The following is a 24746-nucleotide window of genomic DNA, read 5'->3' on the forward strand; positions in this document are numbered from 1 at the left end:
TAACCTTGTGTGGATACCTCTAACACATTACCAGAGGAGAGTACTTGCTCTGAAGCTTTATTGGCACTGCAGCAGCAATAATAAATATGGTTTGATTGTGAAATGCTGTTTGTGTTACAGAATAGTCAGTATGGGTCACTACGGCCCCTCCCAGGTTTTAAGTGTAGGCATGGCTTTTTTTTTTGATCTTGAAGTTTGCATCTTAATGTACAGTTGTTTCAAAATACTCAGAACTGTGGTGTCATATGTAACATACAAGTGAAGACTGAAGCTGTATTTTGTGTATGCTTCAGCTAATTGCTAGAAAGTAATTAGATTTAATCAACACTGTGGTGCTTATTTGTCTGGGCTGTTTTGCTGTTAGCACAGATGGATAGTAACCTTCAGTGTGAAGGTCATCTCTACAACTGGTATACTGGTCACATTTTTTAGATGAAGACTGACACAGATGTAGTCAACTTATCCGAGTTTTTATGTCACCAATTTGTGACATAGCTATAATACTCCTTCAGTTTCATAATTGTGCAGAAAGAGAAAAATATAGGAAGAAAATCAAGACTAAAATTGGAATGGGCTGAAGTTTCAACAACTTCATTGATCTGTATTTGCACAGTGTGTTTATACAAAGTTTAAGAGAATACCAAATGAAATTCTGATGCAAGCTAACAGTTGTCACAGGTATGAATTCATATAATGTCAGACATTTTAAAACAGTTATGTTCCTTGGCCTCAATGAATGAAAATTCTGTTTTCATACAAACAAAATGTATTATGTTTCATGTAAAAATCAGCAGTAGGATTTGCATCAAAGAACATAGTGCTGTAATTTGAATGAGATTATTCAATGAGAGGAGCTGTTTACATAGTTGTGCATGTAACTCTACCAGTTTGGGTATTTTTTATTAGATGCTGTTGCCCATCTTATTTTTTTTGCGTTTCAGTTGAAACACTAATAAGCTCACCTGCATTTCATTTACATTACTTAAATGTCAGCAGTGAAAGTAAAATAAGTGATACTTGTTCTTATTTCTTGTGCTTCACAGTGCTGTGAAGTAAAATAGTTGCTTTTTTCCCTAAGCTACATGTGTGTCTTCCGGAGGAATGGGAACAGGCATATAGTCCATGTCAGCATTTTAGATGTATGTAAGTCTAACCCAGCTTTCTGGCTTAAATCTTGTAAACTTAGCTGCTTGTATCAAAAGCATCTAAATAATCTTGCTTAAGAAAATCCTTCTAGTCTAAATCTCATGCAGTATAAACATTTTCTACAGGTACATTTTACGGGGTCTGCAAATTGTACAAAAGTGTTGGTTAGAAGTGCCTTGTTTAGTGCTCTTGTAACTGAAGCTCAAAACCAATTTACCATCTTGTTTTATTCACTTTAGACAATTCAACCTTCGAATGAAGAGAGATACATCTCTTTTTAGCGATGACTTTAAAGTAGAAATATCGAACCAAGTGATTGATTATGATACCTCCCATATTTACACTGGACACATTTATGGTAAGTGCAACACTTGAAAATGGATGAAAGTGAAGTAATTTTAAACAGGAGATTTTTAATAATCCGTGCAGACAATGAGTATCTGTATGATTAGATTATCTTTATTGTTAAACTTTATTTTCATATCCATAAAACTTGAAGTTTAACTCTGCTTAGGAACATACTCTTCACAAAAGTCTGCATCTAAAAAAACAAGGAAAAAGCTGTATGCATTAAAGAAAAAAAATGGGCTACATTCTTAGTTTAAAGGAATAGAAGGAATATAGAGCTACCATCATCATGGGCAGTATAACTGATTTCAATAAACACAAAAGATAAAATTGGTTAAAAAGGAAGAATTAAGGAATTAAAAGCAGTTGAAAAGAAGAGATGGATTAAGACTTACTCTGGCCTCTGTCTGTTTGGTTTTCCTGAAGGTCTTTCCTAGTGATGTCCTGAAGTGATTGTTTTAAACTGTGAAAAGTAGTATACACACTTAGGGCTTCATATACATCTAGCAGACCAATTTACCAGGTGTTCTGAGTAGGTCACAGGGCTTTTAGGATGTGTGGGGACTTTTTTTGCCTTTTTTCTTATTGTCCAGAAAGGCTTTTGGTTCTTTCCTTATTGCTAATGGATCAGATTAAAGGATCCAGGTGAACCTGCTCCCTGGGCTTACTCTACATTTTCTTTTAATCCTCTTTATTATCTTATTCAGCCTAACTTGATACTTGTAATAAAGATCACAAACAAAGTTAGAGATCACTAAATAAACTGGTTTACACTTGGTTCTTGATTTCCATTCAGATCAAGAGATTTCTTTCCAAGTATTCTGAAATTTCCAAAGATCTGTGGCTTATAAATTCATTATATGAATGTACATTCTAATAGAATATAGTTTGAAGCAAATCTGTGATCACTTAGAGATAACTTAAAAATATCTGAAAATGAATGTTCTACAAAGCCTAGTTTTACTCTCTGGTGTTCTCTCAAGAGTTGTTTGGCATGTCTTCAAGATATTTTTTCCAAATTTCAGTACGGTGTATACACTTTATATAATTCTTGGTAATTGTTAATTAGGAATTAGTGCTGATTAATGATGAGTAAAGTTCTGCTAATTTGATAGTGTGATTCTGAACTTTCTTTAATGGAGGAATATGTAACCAGTCTTTGAGTAGAGTAATTTTTCATCCTTTGTATGGAAAAGGCTTGAGATGCTTCATGTTATAGCTGTCAGTGATTAAACTTTGACAGTTGTGCTTTTCCAGATTGTGACTGTTTCAAACACAGATTCACTCTGCCGCATTTAAACCTAGTTACAGTTTTAAGAAGGTTATGCTTGCAGAGAAAAATGGATGTCTTGAATACAGGGACACCTTTGTTTGAAAGCTTTCAAAGTTCAATATGTGCTCTGATTCTATGATTTTTTTTTTTTAATTTATAATTGTATGAAGGGTTGTATAAGGACAGGATTTGGCTAAAGGATTACATGCTGTATATGTGACAGCTTTAAAATATGTAGTTGAATTCTTCATTATATGCTTTTTAAACATGACATTTATGCACCTGATTAGGAAGGTGTTGAGCTGAGTGACTATGATTTTGCTGTAACTGTGTGTCTTACTGCTGAATAATCTCAGTCTTAAAAAAGCAGACACAAACCTTCTGCCAGAATGTCTTTCTGCTGTTATCCAAAATCTTATTACCCTGGAATTCATGCAGGTTTTTAGCAGTTGGGAACTGGTACAGGATCAGGATAAATAGGCAAATATCCTGTGTTAATGCTCTGCTGAACACCCTGGGTAGTGTGATGCTTGAAGTTTGCAAAGGACTGAAAGCTTTTAAAAGTATAATAAAAAACTAATGCACTTTGTCCCTCAACAGGTGAGCAGGGAAGTTTTACTCATGGGTCTGTTATTGATGGAAAATTCGAAGGATTCATCCAAACTCATGGTGGGACCTTTTATATTGAGCCAGCAGAGAGATACATAAAGGACAGAAACCTCCCGTTCCACTCTGTCATTTATCACGAGGATGATATCAGTGAGTACTTCCATTTTGTGCTACACATGAAATATTTTTTTTATGAAGTGTCAAAACCTGTAAGCCATTTGTAAACATCAAATGAGACTTTCTCTTGTGTATGACACTATGAATTGTGCTGTCCTGAAGTGATTCATAAGCAATTATGGTGAGAGAGATTTATGGCAAACCAAAGTGAGTCTTCTTTATTCTCCCATTTTAAGAAGTCCTTAGCAGTCAGGGTTAAATGTGTAAGCAGTACATTTTGTACCCAGTGGGTACATGTTTCTTTTGAAAAATACATTTTTAAAGTGATCTATGCTGATTACTCTTCCCTGTGGTCTGGAAAATAATAGATAATAAAGGTTCAAGCCACTGAAAAATTACCCATATCTTGTGAAGGTGGCACTTGTGTGAAGTAAAAGCTTCCCCTACATGCATTGGTCACGTGTCTTCAGAGAGCTCTTTAGAAGAGGTCGTGGCACCCAGTGTGTCTCATTTTACACAGTAGCTGATGGAAGTGCACAGAAAATAGTACTTAAATTTGACACGTATAGCCCCAGAAATCTAGCTTTAGTTGTAAATGCCCAGAAAGATGAAAAAGTACCATGAAATGCTCCCTACCTCTTCTGAACTGCTTCATCAGAGTTCTGCACTCTACCTGCTTGTTTATGTATGATCAGTCTCTAGGTATAATACAAATCAATTTTATTTGATGCTTAAGTAACTTCATGCTGAACCTCAAAAATACTGCAATAAAGTTGAGATTCCAAGTTTGAATCCTTCCAAGTAGAGATTCAGTTTAAGATTATCTTTTGGTTATTGAAGATAACAAACTGTTTTACAAGCTAACTTTATGTATGTATGACTTCAGTTTTGCTTAAAAATCAATTTAAACCACAACTTTGTTTAAAAATGTGTCCCTTTGGGCCATTGTGCAAACCCTGGAAGGCTTGAGTTTGAAATCTCATTTGGAATTGGATGAGGAGACTTGTGTTAGATCATTAGAAGTCACTTGAACAATTCTGATCATGATATATGGATAAATCATTTTCAAAGTACGTCATAATGAGACTGCATTGTGAAAAGAAATGTCAAAGAGTAGGAAGCTAGATGAGGAAAATTTCTGATTGTGATTTGGCTTTATATATTATAATTTTCTCTGTGCTGTAAGCCAGTAAGAAGCACAGAATTATTGCATATTGCTCTCCTTGATTACTTCTCTTGTATGAATGCAGTGAAGAGAAATGATCTTTCTCTGCTAAAAATTCAGCAAGTTTGGGTGGAGTTTTTTGTATTTCACATTCAGTGGCAGTATGTGTGCTGTCTTTGAGTATGTTAAAATTGCTGTGAGTCCTTCCTGTCGTCTCATTCTGTAAACTTGATTTCTAACCCCAAATCAAATAGAATTTCCATAATTTTAAAGAGCTTGTGAACAAATGCACTTACTGAGTTTTATATACATTGTGGGCTGTGCTAGTTTTCTAACTGACTCAGTGTATGTTTTCCTTGTGCTTACAAGACCCATACTTGAGAATCAACTTTACAGAGTAGCATTCCATACTTTTGATTCTCAAAGAGAAACTGCAGCATGTGCTACAAAGCCTTGCTGGTGAAAATCAGTTCAGTGAGGAGGCAGCTTGCCTTGCTGGGGGCAGTTGGATATTACAGGGTTTGCTACTGTACCAGGAGAGTAGTGAGGAAAAGTAATTAAAAAAATTAGAAGAACCTGTTGTGAAACCATAAGATATATTTTTCATAACATTTCTGTGAATGATTTGCATGTACTTCTAAGTTTTTTATGTCTTATAGGTCTTACTGAACAGTTGAGTTCACTGCTTGATAGTGGGAATGATGGACTACCACTTACATAGGACTTTGTGTAAATAAATCACCATCAGCTTTATAAAGGGTATTATTAACCCTGTTGTTGAAAAGAGGGGGAGGAGAAAAGTAAGAGACATAAGGCAGTGAAGTGATTGTGCCCAGTTTTCAAAGGGTGAGACAAGCAGGAAGATTGTCTCGTGTCCCAGTTCCTTATTCTGTAAATAGTGAGTGACTAAAAATACTCTTCACTGTTATCAACTGCTGACAGAAATAGAACTGTACTTTAAAGAAGCAGATAAATTGATTTTATGAAAGTTACTGTTGCTGTTTTGTAGAAGTGATCTCTGGAGCTGTAAATGAATCACTTGGGAGCTTGACAAAGCTAAAGATAAAATTGGTTCTTAGTAATGTCTTAGTAAAGTGAATGGCAGCAGGATATGTTGGAGTGTTTTTAATTATTCAGGTGCTGATGCTTTGGCCTTCACTGTTTTTCCTCCTGAATCTAATGCATCAAAACCATAAATTAGAAACAAAATCAGATTATCAGAGGGGGATTGTCTAAATCTATCCCACATTGAAGCAATAGTACAATGTGGCTTCCAAGTCACCAAGTGAGTGAGCACTGCTGCTCGCTCAGCGTGGTTGAAAATAACCCCTTCTGGAGAGAAGTCTAAGCACCACTATTTAAAACCACTCCACTCCTGTGGGTTGCTACCAGTGCAGTCTGATGTGCCTGTGTTCTGATTGTATAGGTTCACTTTTTTCCTTGGTATCTTGATGCCTCCAGGATTTCTGTGGTCTGAAATATCTCAAGTGTACAACAACTACTGTCTCTTTCTGAATAGTGCTTTTGAAGCTAAATTATTTTTACTTTTCATGAGAGCCATTTTTGCATTGAACTGCAGCTCCAGAAAAACTCCCAACGACTCAAAAAAGCAAAGCTTTATAGTAGCTTTAAAAATCAAAGCAAGCCTGCTAATTTTTTGTTATTGCTCTAATCTAAAGCTAACTCTGGTGAAACAGAGTCAAACCACTGGTATTTTATATAGGACAATGGCAACAAAAAAGTTCACATCTCTAACTCTGGGAGAGACTGAGGTAAAAAGTCATCTTTGCTTTAATTTGGGTATTTTTTTGGTCACCCATGTTTCAGCCTTTTGAAACAATGTGCTTTTTAATGCTTTTCAGAAATCACAATGCAACATATGATTAGCATCTCAATGAGTTCTTATTCAGTAGTTAAACAAAAGTTGTTTTGTAAATGGGGATTATATTGTCAACTTTATAAGGCAGCTTTTGTCTGTTACAGTGGATCTGGTGACCAGGGGAAGCCAGCCTTCTATTCATCACTTGAAACACAAGTTGAATGATTCTAGTTTTTAAACCACTCTTGATCAAACTGTTTTATAATTTAGGACTAGAAAGATTGCAAATTGCTGTTTACATTAAAACATTTTGGAAACATTTCTTTACGTTCATTTGAACTATATTTATTTTATTTAAATACTATTTGCTTCAAGTGTACCCCTGAGTTCCTGCTGTGAAATACAAAATCTATATTTCCTCAGATCAGCAATACCCAGGAAGATCCTGTTCAGACCTTCAGGAAAATTAACATGGAAGAACCATATAACTGAGAACTAAAAGTGAAATGTTTCTTAATTTTGCAAAACCCAATCTGCTGGATGTACAGACCATTGCAAACTGTATTTTATTAATGAGAACTTGGTTTCTTTTTCATCACGTTGTAGTTGTCAATTTAATAATGAAGGTCTACTAGACAGTTTTCATGGGAGCAGAGTGTCACAGACTGCTTTGAAAAAAATTCACCTCTTTAGGAATGTCTTAGTGGAAGATAGTACATTTTCTTAAAAGAAAAAAATCTTATTTTGAGCGTATTGATTATACCAATAATCATCTGCCATCTAGTTAGAATAAGACATCCTTGTCAGAAAATATGAAATGACAAGATTTTGGGAGTGGTTTTTAGATTTATTGTTATATTCTACTTTTAACTCTTTTTTAACATTCTGTCAGGATGTACAAAAATCAAAAGTGGACAATACTGGAAAAGAAAAATAAAGTATTTGTTTTGCCTAATGATTTTCTCTAGTTAGAAAATCGAATCTGTTATTAACCCCTTCTGCTGTAGCTCTGTTGGAAAATAGTCTTCCTGGGTTTTCTCAGCTCTGCATTCACTGTAAGCACTCATTTCATGGTGAAGGCATGTGTTTTCTCCTTCTACCTTCACAGGGTTGTGGTAGAGATAGGCTAAGAAGCTCTTGATCCCAAAGAGCTGGCACATCTCAGAGCGTTTGAAAGCTTCAGAAGAACAGGGATCAGACTTCTGTCATGTGGGTCAAAACTGCCCGAGTCATCTGACAGCATGTGCTTCTTGCTTAGCTTCAGGAATTTAAAAATGGAACTGCTGCAGGGGATGATGGAAATAGGAATTCTCAAAAGATGGAGAGGGAATGGTGCCTTCATAGTGTGGGACCTCGCTGCCACTGTCCAAGCTCGCTTGGCCCCAGCAGATGAACCTTAGGATTAAAGGGTGGGCTCAGTTCCACGCACACTGTGTCTCACCTAAAAAATCCAATGCGCAGGCTGGAAGGTGTAAAGACCTTCCCCGGATCTTCGCTCGCAAAGACTGGCCCTTATTATTATTTATCATTATTGATTGTAGCCAAGTCAGCCCCACCTACTTTGCTTGAGCCAAATTGGTTGAGGTGACTTACAGCAAGAGCTTTTTTTTTCTCTCTTTCTCTGTTCACTCTCCTGGCACTGTGCTATGTCTGACTGTGCTGGGAGGAATGTGATGAGACAGCAGTTCAAAAATGGCATTTGTGTGGTGGGAGAAATTGAAACTAATATGCAGAAAGTAATGACATGAAATTACTAGGTGAGTTGTATATTGAAATAGTTTAGCAGTATCATATGATATGATTGCAGGGAGCAGGAGTGAGAATCAAAGATGGTTAAAGGCATCTGTCAGATGACACCATATCAGGGTCCATACTCAAAGGGTGTATCTCCACAGTACAAAGCAACTCCAGGGTAAAATCAGCGGAAATGCTTATAATGTGGACATCAGGTTCTTGGTGACAGGTCTTATAATATCCACAGCTTTATAAATCCACTCTTAGGAGTCTTCTATTTACTCTGTGAATCTGGATTTCCACTCTTCATTAAAAGCAAACAAAGAAACACCAAAGAAAAATAAAAAATGAACCTGCTAACAATTCCCAAAAACAAACCTCAGTAAGGTTTATACATTTCTGACAAAACCTCTACTCTGTTGAGATGATGCTAAAACCATGGTTTGCCCTACAGAAATGGAATTATTAATTATTTAAATCTGTGGTTCCCATAATCTGTATTCCATTAACTCTTACTTGGGCACCAGTTTATAATGGGATCCAATGTGCAAGGAATCTGAAGGGACGAGGCCTCCTCAGTGTTTCTCATCTCCAGAGGAAGCTTCTGCAAGTACAGGTTGCTTACAGATCTCTGATAGATACTAATGTAACCTAACCAAAACCTAACTATGTGTGTCTGAAGCACATTCAGTTGTGTAATGAGATCTTCACTGGCACATATTGAAAGAATTGCCCTTGTTAAACAGGCAGTTGTATGATATTCTCCCTGAGCTAGTTTGGATCTCCACTGTGTTTACCTGATGTGTATCCAGACAGTATTGCAATTTTGGTTTTGAAATTTAAACAGTTGACTGCAGGAAGGAGGAGTTGAAAACATTTCATTCTTCTTTTACTTTACCTGTAAAATATTAAAATATACCTGTAATTTTGTAATCTGTAACTCTGAATTTCAGATCTGCACACATGCATATATATATGCACACATTAATCTCACCCTTTATTGCACTGTTTACATTCCAGAATGGAAATCATACATTTCACTTTGTCAAGAAGATTGCTGGCAGACTCATAATTCTGAATTGTAGATGTGAGTTTAAAACCAAGGATCACTAGCATTTTCGTTCTTATGTATTAGTGGTTAAGTGGCATAATGTAAAAAAAAATTCAAGAATTCTGTGGAAGATGAATAAAATAATAAAATCCTCTAAGAATGTTAAGAAGGTTTCTTAGTTTGTTTCTGACTAAAATAAAAATCCCTTTCTCTATCCAAGCAGTCTTTAGTGTTCTTGATCTCTAATAATTTTCCACTGTGATTTCATTTTTTGAAGGCTGCTGTTGTTTCAAGCTCAGGTACAGATGTGTGAGTGATAGTTCTTGTTCCTCTGTTAAGACAGTCATCATATTTTCTTGTGTCTATAAGAAAATGTCAAGAAGCAATTGTCAATTTTGTTTTATTTGTAAAAGTAAGAATGTATCTTAGTCAAAATGTTTAATGAAAAAAGACAAGTGCACAAAGCTTGAATCTTAGAACGCTTCCCTCAATCCACATGTGCAATAATGGACACAAACTGAATAAGCTGCAGTGACACAGCCATATTTTGGACTTGTACTTGGAATTTGAAAACTCAACCTGGCCTTCCTCTTTTTAGAATATCCACATAAATATGGACCACAAGGAGGTTGTGCAGATCATTCAGTATTTGAAAGAATGCAGAAGTACCAGATGACTGGTATAGAAGAACCAACAACAGAGGTACAATACAGGCTAATGGATTAAGTTGATTAGTAGTTAGTGTGATAACTTCCTATTTCTTGTATGTTGTCTCTTTTACTTTTGCTCAGTGATCATCCTTTCACACTGTGAGATACTTAAATTATTACTGGAAGTTTCTTATTTTTGTAAATTATTAAAATATAAAATATTTTTCTTACTTTTGTAAATTCTTTTTCTCATTGCTTGTGTAGCAAAGATGTGTTAGCTTATAGTCTTAATGAATCTTATGTGATCTCGCATTTTTCAACACTTAGAATTTTAGATGGTTGTGGAAATCAAGCTTAAGATGAGGAATATACTTTATTGCATTTGAGGAGGAAGATTTTCAAGAGCCCTTGATCTCCAAGTAATATATTGGTTCTAAAGAGTAATAACTTTTAGATTTTCAAGTTGTGTTAATGTAGCAACATTTGGGATATGTGAGTGCTTTCAGTGGAAAATTAAGTGATATGAGTGGGAGGGTCTTATTAACAATATTCTAATAGTGAAGCGGTTACAGGTACAAATTACTTACTGTGAGAGGTAAGTGTCTAACAGCAAGTTTCTGAGATTCTCTTAGTTATGTTCTGAGCTGTTCCAAGTTTCAGCATAATTTTGCAGTGTCAGTTATACATACCAACAAAACTCTGCAATAGAGCTTGTTAAATAACATCAGCAACTTAAAGTTTATTTATATTGTGACTCCAGATGTTATCAATATTAGTACACAGTTCAGCACTGGTAACAATAACATGCTTTCCCAAAAATTTACTTGTTAAGCTTCATGGAGAGAGTGGGTCATCAAGCAGTTAGTACTGTAAGGCCCTTGTGTTACCAGATACCACTGACTAACCAGCATTCCCTTAACTTCATGTTTAGTGTCCCATTTGTTCTGTGCTGAAGTGCTTAAACATTTCTGTTTGCTGAGGTAGCCGACTAAGGTAATTACAACTTGAAATAACTGGTATTAGGGAAGGTTCATTTTAAGTCCCACCAGTGCTGGTTTTTTACTCATCTAACACATTGTATATGAGATTGTATATCATCTAAGATTGTATATCTTAGAAAAGGATTAGGGAAAAGAAAAACACCAAAGATTGCACGAAAGAAAACAAATAAATTATTTAACATTGACTGCCTTTTGTAATATAAAATGAAATGCACAGAAGGTTTTTGCTAAGATTTCAGTAACGATACTTGAAAACGGGGTATAATGTACTTAATTCAAGATCCATTAAACTTTCCAAGTTCAAGAAAAAGAATGAAAATCCCTTTATATTAGTGGAGGATGGTTAGAAAAATCCATTGCTGTTTTTAAGTAATCTAGTGCAGCCTTTAGATTAACAAAATTAATGTATTTCTTTCCTGTGCATGTGTAGAAACCTTTTGAAGAGCCTAAGAACGATGGTCCACAGCTTTTAAGGAAAAAACGTGCCACTCAGGCTGAAAAAAATACGTGTCAGCTGTACATTCAAACTGATCATTTGTTCTACAAGCATTATGGAACCAGGGAAGCTGTAATTGCACAGGTATTTCCAGTCCCTTAGCTTTCAATTATCTACTTTTCCTTTGTTTGGTTCTGATAAATGCCATGTAAATCATGTGTATTTTTGCTTATTTACTTTAGAATGTCTTATTTCACTTGTTAAAGTGATCTTGACATTATTGAAGCAGCTTTTTTATTTCATTAAAAAGGTGCTGTTTCTGTGACACAAGTCCTGGGCACTTGTGCTTGCTTTGGTTATGAGTGGCAGCTGTGGTGTTCAGCACCTCTGAGCAGGACTGGCAGCCTGACTATTCTCAATTCATACTCAGAAAAATAATTCTTCCTAAAGAGTTCTATTCTGTTTGACAGCCTGCCAGGCCTCTGTTTTAACACTTGCACAGCCTTCCCTTGGAAATTTTAGCTCAAAACACTGTAAGCTAATGGTGCTGAGATCTGTTCCTGTAGTATCTGATGTAGTGAATGGTTGAAAAAGCAGTGGCAGCTAAAGGCAGATGGTTTTCATTACTCGATATACTGTTAACTGGAAAAAGGGTTGATTTGATTTGGTGTTTTTGCTGATAATTTGCTGAAAATGTAACCGGCATGTTAGCATACTTCTCTTAAAGTCTAAAGTTTCACTACCACTTTCAAATCTGACTTCTACTATTTATTCATCACCCTGTACATACACAATTCAAGTAATGTTCTGAAGTTACCTTCAAAGTCAGATTCTTAATGAGGTAGCATTTCTGTGTGCTCTTAGAAAAGACAAATGATGAGTTTTTTCACGTTTGAGTTCTACCAGAAATGAGAGAATAGCGCTGTAACAAGTAAATTTTTTATCCAAAAAAGAAATGCAGTGCTTTGAATACAATTTCAACTCCAGTGCTGTCTTGCCATAGCAGTGAATGAAGGAGTATCACAAAGAGGTATCCGAATATTTGATAGAATTATGTGTTTAAAAAGTAAAAAGAGAAATGGCAAAATCCCTGGGTGTTATCTGGCATGGTGGGAATGCAGGTACTGCAGTAGTAACTGCTGGTTGTGTGGTGACTTATTTCCATTATTTGCCATCAGCATTTGATTAAAAAGGCCTGTCAGAGTTCCTACAACACTGGACCTTACTTTAGAAGTCTAGGCCTTGCAGCTGTTGCTATTCAAGATAAGCTATAGTGTGATATATGGATCTTTGACCAGCAGATGTTTTTGGTTTTGACAGATATCCAGCCATGTTAAAGCAATTGACACCATTTACCAGTCGACAGATTTTTCAGGAATCCGAAACATCAGCTTCATGGTGAAAAGAATAAGAGTAAGTTGTACTGGAAGTCCTTTCAGCTTCGCTGATAATCCTTAGGGGCTGTATTTTTCAAATGTCCTATTCCTGTTCGCTTGTACTTATTTGTTGTTTTATAATAGTTCTTTAAGACAAGTGTCTCTGTAGTAAATGGTGCCCTAAACCATTTATTTGGTTTTATTTTAGTGTTTGCTGTTAAAAGCCCACTGCTTTATGAAACTGTAGTCAGTTTTTTTCATAGGAATCAATTTACTTGTGTTTCAGCAGTGCTGTTGTGTGGTGAATGGACTGTATTGTTACTCTCCAAGAACATTAAAACAGATAATGGCTATCCAAGTTGAAAGTTCCATGTAAAAAGTGATGATTTAAGAGGACAAATGTAAACTTTTGGGTACTGATGGGGAAAGGAAGAAGAAGTAAATAAGAGAGTGGGGATTTACTACACAAATGCAATTCTTCATTTATTGAAGAACTTTGTTTTCCAACTATTGGGATGGTAATTTACCCATGCTTACAAATCTTAAGCAACATCTTTAGCAGTGTAACATAACAAGGTATTGACAGCAGTAATTCTCCTAGCTGACACATGCAAGTGAAAATGAATCATGTCTTACGGTTTGTTTCAATTTACTTCTAGATTAACACAACCGTAGATGAGAAGGACTCTTCCAATCCCTTTAGATTTCCTAACATTGGTGTGGAAAAGTTTCTGGAGCTAAACTCGGAGCAGAATCATGATGATTATTGCTTGGCCTATGTGTTTACAGACCGTGATTTTGATGATGGAGTCCTTGGTCTGGCTTGGGTTGGAGCCCCTTCAGGTAATTGTTTACAAACCTTCAGTGCTCTGAAATAAGGTATTATAGGTAGGTACTAGAAGAAAGGTAAAAACTGTGTCCTTTAAATTGACAGAAAATACACAAAAATCTCCTAACCAACTTTTCACAATTTTGATTAGGTATGGCTTGTTTGTTTTTATTTTTCTTTAATCTATCATGTGTCACTTCAACTAATATTTCTGTATTTCTGATGAGCAAGATGTGAACAATAAAGGAAAACACTAATTTTTTAATATAAAGGTGATATTACTTGGATTGCTTTTTATTTATGATTACTATTAGTGATGAGGAAAGTGACAGATGAAACAAGTATTTCTGCTCTATATAAACAGAGCTTACAACTATGCAGTTTGAGTTTTGTAGTAGAACTACACTGCAGAACCCCTAGATTTTCTAGGTAGTATTGAAACCTTTTTTTTTTTTTTTTTAAATCTTTGAGATCTTGTTCTGGAAGATAACAGAATAAATACTGTGTGACTCTTTTTGAACTGATTCTCATTAGTTTCAGTCTAGCTGTGTACTTTTGGTCTAAAGTATGTCCCTTGATGTAAAAAAATCAATGGTCTTCCTGTGTGCAGCATCTCAAGACATTTGTCCTCTGTGTATTTGTTTTAGAAGATATATTAGTTTTATAAAATTATATATTTGAAAGTTGTTACTCTTTAAATTTGAATAAATACTTTATTTATAAAGACTTTATTTCAGAAGGGAAACCTTCTTTAGAGTGGTTTTTAGACACCATTTATGTTAGCAATAGAATAGCTGAATTTTAGAACATTGATAATGCTTCAATACAAACCCAAGTTATGGGACAATTTGGTGAAATTAGGTAAATATTTTTAGACTTTTCCAAACAGTAAGTGCGATACACTTGACCTTTGACCTTCTAAACATGGGTTTCATGAACTGACACATCGAAAGCATTTTCAGCTTTAGTTTGTACAGTGAAAAAATGAGTCACTTTTTCTGACAATAATATGGAGATAATCTTAGGAGGCACTTTTTATAAATGCTTTTGCTGTGAGAGAGGATCTCCAGCAAATCTACTGTGGATTTTTTTTTTATTCAGTGAAATCCAGATGGGATGTAAATTGTGGCTAACCTGTATTGACTGTTGCACCCTGCTAGTCTTGTACTACAGGTATGATGAAATAAGGGCTTGTCCATGCAGTGAAAGCCCAAAATAGCTCTTAATAGCTATTCTAAACCAGGTAACTTCTTGTGTGAGTGTATCCAGTCAGTGTTGAGAGCATTAATGTGAATAAATCTAATCTACTTTCAAGGTTGTGCTATTATTAATTATACAGAAGAACTGTTGGTCTGTAAACCTCCACTGAGGAGACCGACTGTTTGTTGCTCTGGGTGTCACTAGAAAAGTAACACAATTCTTCTTTCCTTAAATGCCTTACTGTTGTACTTTTGTCTAAATGCAGGGAGCTCTGGAGGAATATGTGAGAAAAGCAAATTGTACTCTGATGGGAAGAAGAAGTCTCTGAACACTGGAATCATCACTGTCCAAAACTATGGCTCTCATGTCCCTCCCAAGGTTTCTCACATTACTTTTGCTCACGAGGTTGGGCATAACTTTGGTTCACCTGTGAGTATTGCTGTTGATCTGTTAACTCCCTTTCAACCATTCCAAAGGGCATGATTTACAAATGGAGTTTTTACTTATTATAAACAAGGAAAGTAGAATCCTGACTCCATGTGCATATGTGCACACACAATGTGTACAAACACAAATGGATGGCCCAACCGAGCTCTTTTGTGTGTATTTGACGACACTGGTGCAACAGTAGATTTTGTGAAGGGTTTATTTATTTTAGTTCGATCCCTTAGAAAGAGACTTTGTTATTATTCCCTAAAAACTTCCCTGTTTTTTTTACGAGATCTAAGGTCACACACATCTTGTAAATCTATTTCAGTTTATCCTGGAGAGGAGGAAGAATCAATGCAAAATTGATTAAGATGATAGTCTATTCAACAAGTGAAGACAGAACTGGTTTGCTTTTATGTTCAATTATTTTATACTTACAAGTTTAGCTAAGAAAATTGTGGAGAGAATTAAAATACCAAGAAGAATGTTTTCAAGTAGAATTGTTTCACCATCATTTAGGGATGTGATTTGTTTGTGGCAAGATGAAAGCCTGAGGCTTTTAGTTTTCCTGCAAATGAGAACAAAGTCTTCTGATTTGGGTTTTTCTAAATTTATTTTTAAACTTCAAGGCTTTCTACTCTTGGAAGTAAAATGAAACTGAGATATGACAGGACTTTACTGTTTTTCCAAAACAGTTATTCACATATGAATGCTTTCTTAACATGCCTTGAAAAATCCCGAATACCACTGCTCTGATTAGGACAAACCTTCCAAGTAGAACTGAAAATGTGAGCACACGAAGCTGAAAAACCAGTGTCACTGAGTGAAACATTTTGAATCAGCCTGAAAGATGGGTCTGCTAATTATACCCTTTAAGTTGCATTTGATCCTGGCAAATACAGGAACGTACGTGTTTGGTTCTACCAAATTACAGTAAATTACATAGTTCTTGCAGCTATGTTGAAAACTTTAAAATCTAAGTATTGCTTTTGGAGATGTAGGTTGTACTTCTGGGAAGTTGGGTGGATTAGAACAGCACTGGAGTTCCTCTAGCACTGAAAAACTTAGTGTGTCGTCAGTCTGCTGATTGTTAGACAATCTGCCACCCTGTGATGCGTTTCATTCCTCACTCTGGGTGTTGTAGAGGTGTAGTCACAGCCAACAGAGACAAACTTCTGCTCTGTTTTGAAGTTCTCTTTTTACCTCCCTGAAAACAAACAAAGTGAATGGACTGCAGTTCCTGTTAACTCTGCCTACTTTTATTTAGCAGAATACTTATTACCCTCTTGGGATCATAAAGCCACTCTTTTTAGGAGTTGGTACCTTTTCTGAGTTACCATTTGTGCTGGGACATGCTCTTGGGGGTGTACATTGCCAAGAATGCAAATAAGCTAAAACTTAAGGAATTAGATACTTGCTGCTGTGGTCTTGGGAAAAAAATAAAACCACCAACAAAACAAACAGAACTCAAAAGCAAACCTTGGGTTTATATATATATACTTCTTGTATTGCAAGATACAAGATACACTGTAAAATGGTGTTTTATTTTTATTTTTTTTATTCTCACTGTTAGCACCACCAGATCCAAGTTACTTTTGCTGCTGTTGTGATAGAGATAGTTGTAACATGTTTGTTTTACAGCACGATTCTGGAATGGAGTGCACTCCAGGAGAGTCCAAGAACTTGGGACAGAAAGAGAATGGCAATTATATCATGTATGCAAGAGCTACGTCTGGGGACAAACTTAACAACAATAAGTTCTCTATCTGTAGCATTCGAAATATCAGCCAAGTTCTTGAGAAAAAGAGAAATAATTGTTTTGTTGGTATGTATTTAGTCACCCTGAAAGCAGAATGGTTGAGTTATTACTATTATGCTTATTTATAAATTTGTTTTATTTATTTTTATTTTACTTATCTTAATCATTACTTTTGTTTTCATTTACTGAAAGATTCTGTAAGTAAAGAATTAACTTTGAGATCTCAAGTACTGTGTCAAGTTCTCAGGTGCCCAGTAGAGAAAAGGCATATACTGGAGTGAGTCCAACAAAGGGCCACAGGGATTATTAAGGGGTTGGAGCATCTAACATATGAGGAGAGGCCAAGAGAGCCTGTTAAGTCTGGAGCAGACAAGGCTGGGGGAGGCTCTTCTTACTCTTTATAAATGCCTGGTGAGAGGGAGGAAACAGGGCCAGAGTGTTCTCAGTTATGCCCAGTGAAAGGACTAGAGGGGAAGGAGCACATATTAAACTTCAGGGGGTCCTATTTAGACATAAAAAAACCCCAAGGTTTTGTAGTAATTTTTCTCTCTGGAGTCTGTGATGTGTGAGCTCCCACAAATTTTGAGAGACTGTGCAGTGAGTAGGTTTGGATTTTGGAGTAACAGTAGTTCACCCCAGTAACATCAGCCTTTGCCTTCAGGTGCTCTGACTGTTAAAGGAGTGCAGGAAAGGACGTGGCTCCCCTGGAGACTCAGCAGAAAGCTTGTTCTTAGCCCTCCCACTGCTACCAGCCCAAACCTTTGACTCAGAAGCTTAAAGTTCTCTGAACTGTAGGAATGACTAAGCTGGGTGGCAGCAGTAATGCAAGTTGACATGAGCCCTAGTCTGAAGTCCATCTTGAGCAGGCTTTTTCAGTCACGATTGGCTGGATGCTTGTTAACGTTCATAAGTCTATTTGCATATTCTTTGTACTGCTTTGTACATAAATATACTGGCATTTTTCAGAGTCTGGGCAGCCCATCTGTGGTAATGGACTGGTTGAACAAGGAGAACAGTGTGATTGTGGATACAGTGACCAGTGTAAAGATGATTGCTGTTTTGATGCAAACCAAGCAGAAGATAAAAAATGCAAGTTAAAACCAGGCAAGATGTGCAGGTATTGTGCATGCGTGTTACAGTACACTTTAATTTTGGGCATTTATTGGGAAATTTAACTGTTGTTTCAGAATCTGAATCTGTTTACCTGCTTTTTTCTAGAAGTAATGATTTTTGTTTCAAATGCCTTACACAGTGAGTGAAAAGTCCCTACGCATAGTTATGCTTTGAGAAAAATTATTTTCAATTCACAGTTTGATTAGCACAAATCAGAAATGTGTTGAGTGTTTGAGTAGGTTTCAGGGTTCTTTTGGAGTTGTTTTTTCTTGACATGCACGTTCTGTGTTTGTAGCCCCAGCCAAGGCCCCTGTTGCACTCCCCAGTGTCGTTTCAAGGAGAAGACTGAAAAGTGCCGGAACGATTCTGACTGTGCAAAGGAAGGAATGTGCAATGGTTTCAGTGCTCTCTGTCCAGCCTCTGACCCCAAAAAAAACTTCACAGAGTGCAACAGGAACACACAAGTGTGCATCAATGGGGTATGGTTTTCACTGCTTGTGGTGTTTGTTGTGAATCTGGATGGTTTCAGTGCTTGCTGCAGAAGAGTGCAAGCTCAGTATCTTTTTCAATATAAATGTTTGATTTATTGGTTTCAATCAAAATAACTGGGAAAGTACACCAAGTATTATGACGTAGGTAACTAGTACCAACGTAGCTTTACTATTTGAAAAGTTCCATTTAAAGTTTTTTTGTAAAAAGTAGGGTTATGAAAAGTGTGTTATTTTCTGGTTCCACCTTTTCGTTTTTCTTCAGTCTTGGTCAAGTAATTTTGTTGGCTCAGAAAATTAGATAGCTAATACAATACAGTATGAATTTGTTTTATTGAAAATACACAGTTGCTCCAAGCAAGTACATGTAGCACTGATGTGCAAACATATAGAATTATTCTGAACTGCCATTAGTGTCCTGGGTTAGAGAGTCCATGGCAGTTGCTATGAAATATTGATGGGAAGTCTCTTATTGAGTTGGTCTGTGTTTACTTGGAAGCAGAAACAAGCAAATATCATCCTCTTAAAGAGCTGTAACTTGTGTTGCTGTCTGTTTTCCACAGTCCAGGTTTTTAATCAAATATTTCTTGTAATGTTTTTTGGCTAATTTTTAGTCATCTTAAAGAGAGAGGAATTGTCTTTATATAGTTACTGATTTTGAAACAAGATTACAAATACACTGAACTTTTTATTTGAGTTTGGAGGATCCTCCTACAGGGAAATTAAATACACAATCTTTTCTGCCATTAATTTTTATTATTTTATGGGAGAAAATGTTTGTGAAGGCCTGTGTGGTTTATTTTTCTAACCATGATTTTTGAGTAGTCAGGTTTGTGTGAATTGTAGTTCTGTGAGTGTTTTGCAGGGTACTCTGTGGCCATAAAAAAGATACTGTGTAAAAAAAAAAAACAAACCCAACCAAAATAGGGTAAATCACCTTTAAAAAAGTTATTAAATATGCCAAAATATTGAAACTGGAGAAATTGCTTTTATTGATAAGCATCTTTAGACCTACAGTTTGTCTTTCAGATATTAAAAATTAATACCTTTCCTAATGTCAGTGTACTTAAAAGTGGTATTGATTTTGGTGTTCTTGTGCTTTTGTCTCCCACAGCAATGTGCTGGCTCTATCTGTGAGAAGCATGGCCTGGAGGAGTGTACATGTGCTAGTTCAGATGGCAAGGATGACAGGGAACTGTGTCATGTCTGCTGCATGAGGAAAAGTAAGATTTGTCTGAACTGTAAACTCAAATAATGTCCTGGATGTCTGAGGAAGCTTCTCATGGATTGAGTTCATACTTGGGTTTAGATAGAGATTGCATTGTATTTTGTAGGAAATAAACAATATTTTTTTTGCCTTTTTACAGATAAGTAGAAAAGCATTTTGAACAAATGGTAGCTCATGCACCGATGTCTTAACACAATAATGGTCTGATTAATTTGTGTTCACTTTTCAGTGGACCCAGCTACGTGTGCAAGCACAGGCTCCAGCCAGTGGGAGAATTACTTTCATCTTGAAACTATTACTTTGCAACCTGGATCTCCCTGTAATGATTTCAAAGGCTACTGTGATGTGTTTATGAGGTGTCGGCTGGTAGATGCTGATGGCCCTCTAGCTAGATTAAAGAAAGCAATTTTTAATCCAGAACTATATGAAAATATTGCAGAGTGGATTGTGGTAAGTATATATTTTTTTTATATTACAAGTCTAATACAAAATATTCTTGTTAATCAATAATCACAGCTGATAAGTGTTGCTGTATATACACAGTGCTTCAGCATTCTTCAAAGTCCTTGTTTGACTAGTTTTTCTGTAAGCACCCTCAGTGCAGCAAGTAAATCTGACAGATCGAAGGAAATGGAAACAAATAAATAATCAAGTAAATAATTTATGTTAATACTTCTATTCATTCCAGTGTCTGTTTTGGTGTTAATGTTCATGTTTTTAATTTACTGTTTTTTCTTGTTTTAACAATATTTGAATACTGATTTCTTTTAAGCAACTAATTATTTTGATTTTTAGCATTCATTATTTTCATTGTGCTAGATGACACTATCCTAAAAATAAAATGGAAGGAGAGCTACAGTGAAACACTACTGTAGAGCTTCATAGTCAATTTTGTGCAAGCTGTTTGTTGTTTTAGGCTTATATAGCTGTTGTAGTTTGTGTAGTTTGTGACATACTCTTCTGATATTAGAATGGATCTGAAGCATCTGAGCTTTTCTGTGAGAACTTTGGGGACATATTTCTTTAAAATGTTGTGGTCATGTGTTCTCAGTGATGTTTCAGAAACACTTTTCGATGATTTTTAAAACACAGAGGAAAGCCACATGCAATGTCTTCTGTCTCTTGTGCATGTGTCCCAGCCACATCATTTTTTTTTCTTTTGTTTTTTTAGGCTTATTGGTGGGCAGTGTTGCTTATGGGAATTGCATTGATAATGTTAATGGCTGGTTTCATTAAGATATGCAGTGTTCATACTCCGAGCAGTAATCCAAAGTTGCCTCCTCATAAACCACTTCCAGGTGAGTATACCAGATCATTAAATTTATAGAGAAATGTTTTATCCTCACCTATTTTGTTCTAGAGGGAAATTGTAGGCGTCCCAACCTGCAGTTCTTAGTCTGGAACTGTGAAACTACAAATGGAATTGATGCCAGTGAAACAATTCATAACAATCTAATTCTTGCCTTATTTTCCTATAACATGATATGCATCTCAAAAGAAAGCTTTGAAGGCTTTTTCTGAGTCAGAGTTCCTTTCATTTCCTATTCCATGCTACATTTTGTAAGAATTGGCCTGTTTAAGGAACTACTGTTGCGACACTGAAATGTATCCTGTAAGTACAGTGCAGTTAATCATCTGTTTAAAATTTTGCAAAACCGAAGCCTTTCAGAAAAAATAGTTATGTCTAATTTACATTTTACATTTTCCTCTTCTGGAAATGACTTTTTTTTTTAACTAATTTTAATAATACCTTTTCTTTGAAACAGGCACTTTAAAAAGGAGGAGACCACCACAAACCGCTCAGCCCCCCCAGCGGCAAAGGCCCCGAGAGAGTTATCAGATGGGACATATGAGACGTTGACTGCAGCTTTTTGCCTTGGATCTTCCTAGTGCCTACAATGGGAAAACTCGCTCCAAAGAAAACCTAATAAGTCATTGTCCCCAGTCTAACTCTCAAAAATTTGAAGAGGACAAAAAAAAAAGGCATGATGTGCCCTCAAAACAAGTGGAAGTGGTGAATTTTTAATGAGCGAATCTTCCAGCTCCAGAAGAAGAAAAGTGATTTTTCTTGCATATTTTTGATTTAGTGGCACAAAGGCCTAGCATATCATGATTCTTTCCCCCTTCTGTGCTCTTCAGTGCTGCATTTTCTTCACTTGCAGGCAAATATGGCTGTAGTAAAACTTTTACTCAAGAATTGAGGAAAATATCTATTTTTCAACTGCCAGATCAGGCTAGGAAGCTAGACCACCTCAGCATTGGAGACATTACCTGTCAATGTATATACATTGTTATATGCAGACATGTATTTCTAACGTACACCCGTACTTGTGTGCAATTGTAAACAAGAGAATTGCAATATGGATGTTTCTTTGTATTATAAAACTTTTCCGCTATTAATGAAGAAATTACTGTTTAATTGACATACTCAGGATAACAGAGGATGATGGTGTGTAGTGGTCAAGGATCCTGTGATGCTTTACACAGCAGTTTTGAATCCAATCACACTTTTTTTATCATTATCAAAGTTGTTTCGAGCTCATTTCATCTTTATCCAACAGCTGCTAAGACACAGCAAACAAGATTGGATGGTCTTGTAGAGATATAACAGGTGTTCTGCAAACTTTGCAAGTGTCAGAAGGTTTCAAAAATGTTATGTGTAAGTGTCTTTCTTGTAGCTCAGCATAAATATTTTTGATTTGTCTGATTATTCAGTTAAATAATGAATAGTTAGATGAAATATTTCCATGGTTTATTAGAAAATTCTGCCTGTTATTCAACTTCTTTTAAAAGTTGCAACCAGTTTATTTGGGCTGTTCAGATATCCTTACAGTATGGTAATTAAGTTCTAAGGGATGTGGAAAGAAAGAAAAGCTGTATTTTTTTTTCTATTTTCTTTTTTAATTTATCAGGTATTTGGATAACTCTTCAGCATGATACTGTTGATTCATAACCACTAAAATAGAGTGATTTGCCTGGCTACTGTGGCAGAGTTAAAATTGTAGTTAGGACTACCAATTTTCCCACATTTTATACCAGTTGTGAAGTTCAACAGCACAATGTCCCATTCCAGAGTTTTTATTACGAATGTAAATAATTGGCATTTTTGAAGATGAAACAAAAGATGTCTTAAGGTGCTTACTGCTATGCAGGAGATGAAAGGGGGCATTACAAAACGTTTAAGCTTGTGATGTATTTATTGCTTGTTTTCCAAAAGCACCGAGCTAATTAGAGATGCAAATGGCTATAATTTTCCTGGCTTTGCTTAGGAGAAAATTTACTAAGGTTGGACAGGCTTCCTTTGTTTGGGTTTGTTTTGGGTTTGGTTTTTATTTTTGTTTTGTTTTGGTTTTTAAGAGTATAAGGTTTACACAATCATTCTCATAATGTGACGCAAGCCAGCAAGGCCAAAAATGTTACAGAATATAATGGAATCTCTTCCTTGTAAACTTGTACAGTATGTGGTAACTTTTTCAAAATACAGCTTTTTGTACATGGTTTAGAGACAAATTTTGTACATGAAACCCCAAGTCCAATAGACTATATAAATAATTCTAAATGATCTTAACTAGTAGAAGTGTATGTAGTTGCTTTTAAGTCATTTTAAATACATTTGTTTTAAGACTGTGCAAAGGTTGGAAGTGGGTTTGCATTTCTAAAATGGTGACTTTTATTCAGCAAGAGTTCTTAGTAACTTCTTGAGTGTGGTAGACTTTGGAACATGTAAATTTTTTGCCTGTAATGTTATCCTGTGGTAGGATTTTGGCAGACAAATGCTGCCCTATTTTATTTTGAGTCTAAGTTAAATGTTTTCTGAAAACAGAAATGTGCACTGAACTCTCCACTGCAAGTCAAGATGTGGTAAAACTGAAAGCAAGTTCAAGACAATGAAAAGGAAATACTACTGTCAATTCATGTCCACTGTGTTTTATACAGTATCTTTTTTTGTTCACTTTGGAAATTTTTACTAAAAAAATGCAAAAAATAAAGTATTGTGCAAAGATATGTAAGGTTTTTTGAAACTTGAAATGCATTAATAAATAGACTTGATGAAATCATCTTCTGAAGATCCATTTACTTGTTGAGCCCTTAAAGCAAAAAGGATACACAGGTTCTGCTTCTACTTAATTTTTGGCTTTTGCTGGAAAGGGGTTGTCATACCAAAAAGTACTTGTACTGTCTCTGCTCTGTCAAAGTGCCCCTCTCAGTTTTGACACAGGTCTAACTGCATGATAAGAATAGATGTTTTTGTGTTAACCTTGTTAAGGCAAAGCCCTAAAATTAACCTTAAATTACTTAAATGATCACAGGCATAAAACTTTCTCTGTTCTTACCTTCAAAATGAAAATTAGTTGCTGATGGGGTATTCAAGCCTGGCAGCACAGCTACTGAATAATACCTTTGGAAATAAGTCTGTATTTGGAGAGGAATACTGGAATTCATATGCAATACTCTGAATGTACAACTGATGGACAAGACTTACAGAAGGAGCAAATATGCTTTTGCAAGGTGTTTTAAAACTGCTGTGCTTTTGTGTGTGTTGCATGGTTGATTTAATTGCTTTGAACAGCCAGGTCCTGCCAGTGAGGCTTTCATTCTTTGGGCTGTTTGTTGAGAGTGGCCTGCTCAGACATCTGTTTCCCTGACTGAGCAGTGCACGCTTTGATGTTATCAAAGCATGTTCAAAGTTCCTTCCTCACAGAGCTTCCCGACCACCACCCCACATGACTTTTTTTTTTTTTTTTAATAAAACTGCTTCTCTTGCAGCTAAATAGCACTGTCTGTGGAAAAGGCATTGAAAGAAAATCACTCAGAGCAGAAGCCCTTCTGCAAATCCATATCATAGATGCTTACTAGATTTGGTGGTAGTTGTATTTAAATCTCCCTAGGAATGGAAACCAGAGGGGTGGAAATAATGCCTAAATTTCACATGTATTTTAAATATATTTTAAAATATAAGTGAAACAAATGAATA

The 24746-nt window shown here is 35.8% G+C and overlaps 1 protein-coding gene across 2 annotated transcripts in view; it reads left to right on the forward strand.

Moving 5' to 3' along the window:
- Positions 1-23826, forward strand: part of ADAM10 (ADAM metallopeptidase domain 10) — a 44607-nt gene extending 20781 nt beyond the window's left edge. For both annotated transcript variants that reach the window (XM_050309852.1, XM_050309851.1), the window contains exons 3-16: positions 1386-1504; positions 3368-3526; positions 9861-9964; positions 11344-11493; positions 12670-12762; positions 13385-13568; positions 15020-15183; positions 16825-17008; positions 17909-18059; positions 18351-18534; positions 19658-19766; positions 20001-20221; positions 20943-21069; positions 21538-23826. In XM_050309852.1, coding sequence (XP_050165809.1) covers positions 1402-1504; positions 3368-3526; positions 9861-9964; positions 11344-11493; positions 12670-12762; positions 13385-13568; positions 15020-15183; positions 16825-17008; positions 17909-18059; positions 18351-18534; positions 19658-19766; positions 20001-20221; positions 20943-21069; positions 21538-21632 — 2028 coding nt within the window. In that variant the 5' untranslated portion in view covers positions 1386-1401 and the 3' untranslated portion in view covers positions 21633-23826. The remainder of the gene's footprint in view (positions 1-1385; positions 1505-3367; positions 3527-9860; positions 9965-11343; positions 11494-12669; positions 12763-13384; positions 13569-15019; positions 15184-16824; positions 17009-17908; positions 18060-18350; positions 18535-19657; positions 19767-20000; positions 20222-20942; positions 21070-21537) is intronic.
- The last annotated feature ends 920 nt before the right edge of the window (positions 23827-24746 follow it).

This window comes from Myiozetetes cayanensis, unplaced genomic scaffold (assembly GCF_022539395.1).
Source record: "Myiozetetes cayanensis isolate MyiCay16 unplaced genomic scaffold, myiCay2020 scf14, whole genome shotgun sequence".
In the NCBI taxonomy this organism is placed as follows: Eukaryota; Metazoa; Chordata; class Aves; order Passeriformes; family Tyrannidae; genus Myiozetetes; species Myiozetetes cayanensis.